Source organism: Echiichthys vipera (genome assembly GCF_963691815.1).
Source record: "Echiichthys vipera genome assembly, chromosome: 15".
In the NCBI taxonomy this organism is placed as follows: Eukaryota; Metazoa; Chordata; class Actinopteri; order Perciformes; family Trachinidae; genus Echiichthys; species Echiichthys vipera.
The window spans coordinates 1175415-1181146 of NC_139840.1; the positions used below are offsets into that span (position 1 = coordinate 1175415).

Consider the following 5732-nt stretch of genomic DNA (forward strand, 5'->3'; position numbering starts at 1 on the left):
ATACATAACTGTAAAAATACTTTCTCAGAAATGAACCATAAAGTTTCATAAATCAGCTGATTATTTTATTCTATATTTTATTTGTCTAAATATTTCCACATATTTTTTTTAATATATTTTATGTCTTAATATTTCCATTAATTTTATTTCTTTAAAATTTTCTCTTTTTTAATTTACATTTTATTTGCCTATATATTTCCATATTTATTTTATTTTTTTATTATTGTCCAGATGTTTTTTTATTGCTCCAAACTAAATTATTTAAACATGTTTCCAAAAGTTCATCCTTTGTTTCACAGCTGCAGAAAATAGAAAGTGTAAATAAATAAATATATATTAAAAACTAAATATATATAATAAATAAATAAATATATAAATAATGAATATATAATAAATATATATAATAATAAATAAATATATTAAATAAATATGTATTATAAATAACTAAATATAAATATATATACTAAATAATATATAATTTAAATAAATATATATAATAAATAAATATATATATATAATAAATAATTTAAATAAATATATATATAGTCAATATAAAATAAATATAATAAATAAATATATTTATATATATATATAAAAATAATAAATATATAATAAATGAAACTGTGTCCCGGCTGCAGAGGGAACAAAACACTCCCAGAAACAAAATACAACTCACAAAATAAAAGTCCGGTTTATTGTCAAACAACAAACTTCGCACAGACACAAAACAGGCCGTCAGAAAACAAAAGGACCCCCCCCCCCCACATACACCCCCCTCACCCTCACCGCCCCCCCCCCCACACACACACACACACACACACACTAGTCCTGCTCGAGCTAACGGACGGACGCCACAGTTACTGGAATGCTCTGAGTTCAGCGTCTGTCGTGGGTTTGAAGTCGTCACATGGTCAAAGGTCAAAGGTCAAACGCAGTCAGATCTGCCCCCCCCCCTGCACCCCGCCCCCCCTCCTCTGCCCCCCCCTCTAACAATATGTACAAAAATATAAAATGTAAATAAAAATACAAACAAATTCTCCTTTCGTGTTGTCGTCGTTGAAGAGAAGCCGGATTTCTGCGTCGCTGCTTTTTCCTCCAGAAAATTTGTTGTGAGGGGAGATCGAGTGTGTGTGTGTGTGTGTGTGTGCGTGTGTGTGTGTGTGTGTATATATGTGTGTGTGTGTGTGTGTGTGTTGAACTCTACTTGCTAAATGACCATGTGTAATTTTTTGATTTTTTATTATTACTCCCTCCTCCCGCCCCCTCCCCCCCCCCCTTTGTGGCGTGTGACGTCGCTCAGAGGGGAGGAAACAGGAAGTGGTTCAGCAGGATGGCGCCGGGCGGGAAAACGCATCAATCGTCATCGTCGGTTTTCTGCTTCTTGGTTTCGACGTCGTCCTGAAGAAGAGAAGAAGAAGAAGAAGAAGAAGGAGGCGTGAGGTTAAAGGTCGAAGGCTCTGATTGGTCGGATTCTTGATGGCGAGGATGTACGGAGTCACAGGAGCGCCACAACAACGCAAATTCACTTTTAATTTACTTTATATTTATTTAATTAAGAGTTTATTGTTTGCTGTTTCTTGTTATTTTGCAAAACAGAGAAAATCTGTTCAATAAGACGAAAATAAACGTGGAAATATAAAGATTACGTTATTTTTCCTTTATATTCATTATTTTCTGTATTTTATTTTTTATCTATTTATTGCAAATTATTTTATTAATTTATTTATTTAAGAATAGAAAAAAATGAATTGATATGAATTTAAAAACAATTAAAAGAGAATTAATTCAGAGTAAAACTAAAATATTTTGATACATCTATTTTTTTAATTTACTTTATATTTAATTTATTTTAAATTGTTTTAATTGTACTTTTTATTCTTTTATTTATTTCTCTTGGTATTTCAATTTTTTAAATTTGTATTTTATTTGTATCCATTTATTTATTTTCACCTTAAGAATAAATAATAAATAAATGGATATAAATTTAAAAACAATAAAAAATATATTTTAATTTAGAGTAATTTATATGAGAAAATTATTAAAACGTATTTTGATATTTCTATTTTATATAAATTTAGTTTTATTCTTTAATTTATTTCTGTGAATTTTTCTAATTGTTTTAAATGTACTTTTTATTCTTTAATATTTTTTTTTCATATAATTTCTTTTATTAATTTTTTTAAACATTCCTATAATTTTACTATTTTTCTTTAATATATTTCCTCACCATTTCAATATTTATTTTATTTACCTTTTCTTTTTTTTCTCTTAATATTTCTATTTTTATTTTATTTTTTATTTGTTTCTCTAAATATTCCGAGTTTTTTTTAATTACTTTTCATTCTTTCATTTATTTCTCTTAATATTTCTATTTACTTTTTTTTATTAATATCTCTTGTTTTTTATTGACTTTTTATTCTTTTATTTATTTCTCAATATTTCTATTTTATTTATTTTCCTTACATTTTTCTTTAACATTTATAATATTAATATATTTCTATTTTTTAATTATACTTTATTTCTCTTAATATTCCTATTTTTTTTATTCACTTTATTCTTTTATTTATTTCTCTAAATGTTTATTTTCTTTATTCTTATGTCGTTGGCGCCCGTCTGACTCCGCGGGTCACGGTCGTGCGGCGGCGCCTGACCTCGTCGTCGTCGTCGTCGTCGTCAGCCGCCCGTTTCGTTCCTCCCTCCAGCTCGTCGTCGTCGTCCTCCTCGTCTTCCTCGTCACCTGCAGGACGAAGAGGAACCACCGGGTTTTTTTCACGTGTCCCTGGAAATTATTTACGTTAAAAAATGGTGGAAAGATAAAAACATGCGGCGACCTTCTCCGTCGTCTTCCTCGTCCTCCTCGTCCACTTCATCGTCTTCGTCGTCATCGACCTCGGGCTCGCCGTTCTCCTCGTTCTCCTGCAAAGAAAGAAGGAAAGTTATGAAGCGACTGTTTTGAGTTTTTGAAAGTGACGTCAGAGCTCTCGTGGCGTCGGCGGCGGCGTTGGTTACCTTCCCGTTGGTGGCGGTGTCTTTGCCGTTCTCCTTCTCCTCCAGCAGCTTCTTCTCTTTCAGGTCCTGGAACAGAAACATGATGTGTTCAAACTTCTGCCTAATGGCCTAGTTAGAGGCGCCCCGGTGCATTCTGGGAGCTGCACACTTCCTATTTAAACACCATATCGGTCTCTGCAGATCCTCCCCCTCCTCCCCCTCCTCCCCCATCCTCCTCCTCCTCCCACTCCATCCCCTCTAATGTGTTGTAATCTGATACTTTGATGTGTTCCCGCGGGGCACTCTGGGTATTGTAGTCTTCCGCGGGCTGCCGTCGCCACCATATGTCACGAGACACGCCCGGGAGAGGCACTGCAACACCCAGGATGCACCGCTCCGTTTAAAATAACACAGGAGGGCGAGAGGAGGAGGAGGGAGGGAAGGGGGAGGGGGGTGAGTGATGGAGGGGGGGGGGGGGGGGGGGGGTGACGCGCACGGTGCACGCGGCTGCTGCTGCCGCTCGTTGTAACGGAGAAGGACAATAGAAGACGACACATGGCAGCCGAGAAACGGGACAGGAAAGCGAAAATACGGTGGCCCGGGGGTCCGGTGTCCGCGCGCACACACACGCACACACACACACACACAGAAAACACCTTCAGGGGGTTTTTGCTCCACTTACACCGGAAAAACGCCCGCCGAGCCTATTTATAGCGGCTCCGTTTCCTCGTTTCGTCGACACCGTCTTTTATCCTCTCTGCACGCGCGCGCGCACGCACACACACACTGTTATTGATTCATTGCTTTACATAATTAAATAATCGTGTTCCTTAAAGCCCGTTAAGCTGTTCAGGAGCACCGGGGCTCCTCCACAGGAGCCCGAGGAGGCTCCGCTCTCCGCGCGTAAAAAGGCGCTTCGTGCGTAAAAATGCTCCACGACTTTAAACAAGTGTGTGAGCGGCACCGAGGATCCTCCGCGGACACACCAGGCCCCAACTTTGCCCTCTGCTCACGCTCCATATGTTCATTAGTTATTATCTCTCAGGATTATGCTGCTGCTGCTCGACCCGATCCTTCCCTCCGCTGTTACGGAGCCCGACTCCCCCGGACCCGACTCATCCAGACCCGCTCCCCCAGACCCGCTCCCACAGACCCGACCCCCCCGCGGGGGCAATTAAAGTTTTACCAAATTTGATCCAAAGTCCGAGCGGAAAGAGATGAACATTTAAAAAAGACACAAAGATGAAGAGAGAGAGGGGGGGAGCACAAAGAGGGGAAAACCAGCGGCGTCACATCACACCTCCGACACACACACACACACACACACACACACACACACACACACACACACACACACACACACACACACACACACACACACACACACACACACACACACACACACACACATACCCACACACACACACACACACACACACACACACACACAGAGAAAAAGAAACTTTCCCCTGAGACACAAACGCGCTCTGCTCAAAAACACTGAAGTGAACGCGGAAGCCGCGGCTCGCTGCGCGCGTGTCAAAGCTCTCCGGTGAACGGAGGTTGAATAAACAAGAGTCCGTTAAAGCAGCAGCAGACCTTCCAGAGTCGGTAAACAAACCGGGGGCCCGCCGGTGCCTCTGAAAAACAAACACTGTAAAAACGCTCCGAAAGTTGCCGTCGGTGCTTTTACGCACCGCCTCCGCGTCCTCCATTCAAACGGAGCAACTCCGGTCCTCAGCCCGGTGGAGAGCGGCTCAGCCCGGTGGAGAGCGGCTCTGCCCGGTGGAGAGCGGCTCAGCCCCGGCGGAGAGCTGCTCGGCCCCGGTGGAGAGCGGCTCCGGGTCACCGTGAACAAAACAGCCCGTCTGTTTTCAGCTGAAGCGGGATTCGACCTCGCGTTCATTAATCAGCGCGCGGGGTGGAAGAAAAAAGAGCCACAAAAAGCAGCAGCGAAGCGCGCGGGGGAGCCGCTCGGGTCGGACTGTTCCGGTCCGGACCTGAGGAGCGCGTCGGTGAGAGCGGAACCGAGCCGCCGGAATAAACAAAGAACCCGCGCGGACTCTCCGGACAATGAGACTCAGCGCAGCCTGTTTCCGTGATGCGGAGCCGAGACCCCCGCGCGCTCCAAACCGGGGACATTTTCCATCAGTGCCGAGGACGGAGACCCGGATCCTCCGCCTCTGCCTGGACCCGCTGCGGGCTCACAGCGGCTCCGACCTCTCAGGGTCCGAACGAGCGCGAAGCGCCGACGAAAGGTTCAAAGAACCGAATGTAGGTTAGAGCCCGGGAGCTTTATTCTGCTGAGGAGCTTAGTGCGCGCGGCGGCGGCTCCGGCGGAGGCGCGCGGACTCTTACCTTAGTGGAGATTTCCGACCCGGAGTCAACTTTCGTGTCTGCCATTGTTGGAGTGGACTAAAATAAAGGACGGCTCAAATGAAAGGGTGAATAAAGTAAATCCGCGTCCGTGTCCGTGCGTCGGTCGGGGGGATTCGGTGCCAGTGGCCGCTGCTGCTGCTCACGGCCGAGCCTTTAATATAGGCTGGGGGGCGGGGCCCGGGAGGAGGACGGCGGCCGCGGATTGGCTGCAGGCTCCACAGAGGTGTTCTCTTTACGCGTCCGAGTGGAACAATGGGCTGAGTTTCTAAACCCGGAGACCACGCCCCCCTCCTCCTGTCCGTTTCTGCAAAAACCGTCCACAAAAACAATAACGCGCACCGGGGGAAACCAAACCGGGCACAATG

General features: G+C 43.8%; 1 protein-coding gene across 1 annotated transcript; it reads right to left on the reverse strand.

Annotated features, from left to right (window-relative positions):
• Nucleotides 1-966: 966 nt before the first annotated feature.
• ptmab (prothymosin alpha b) lies at nucleotides 967-5515 on the reverse strand. The gene is made up of 5 exons (XM_083928166.1): nucleotides 5347-5515; nucleotides 3010-3075; nucleotides 2832-2916; nucleotides 2652-2737; nucleotides 967-1398 (listed from the first exon to the last, which is right to left on the reverse strand). The coding sequence occupies exons 1-5, from the start codon at nucleotides 5389-5391 to the stop codon at nucleotides 1354-1356; spliced, it is 327 nt and encodes a 108-aa protein (XP_083784292.1). The 5' UTR covers nucleotides 5392-5515; the 3' UTR covers nucleotides 967-1353.
• Nucleotides 5516-5732: the final 217 nt, after the last annotated feature.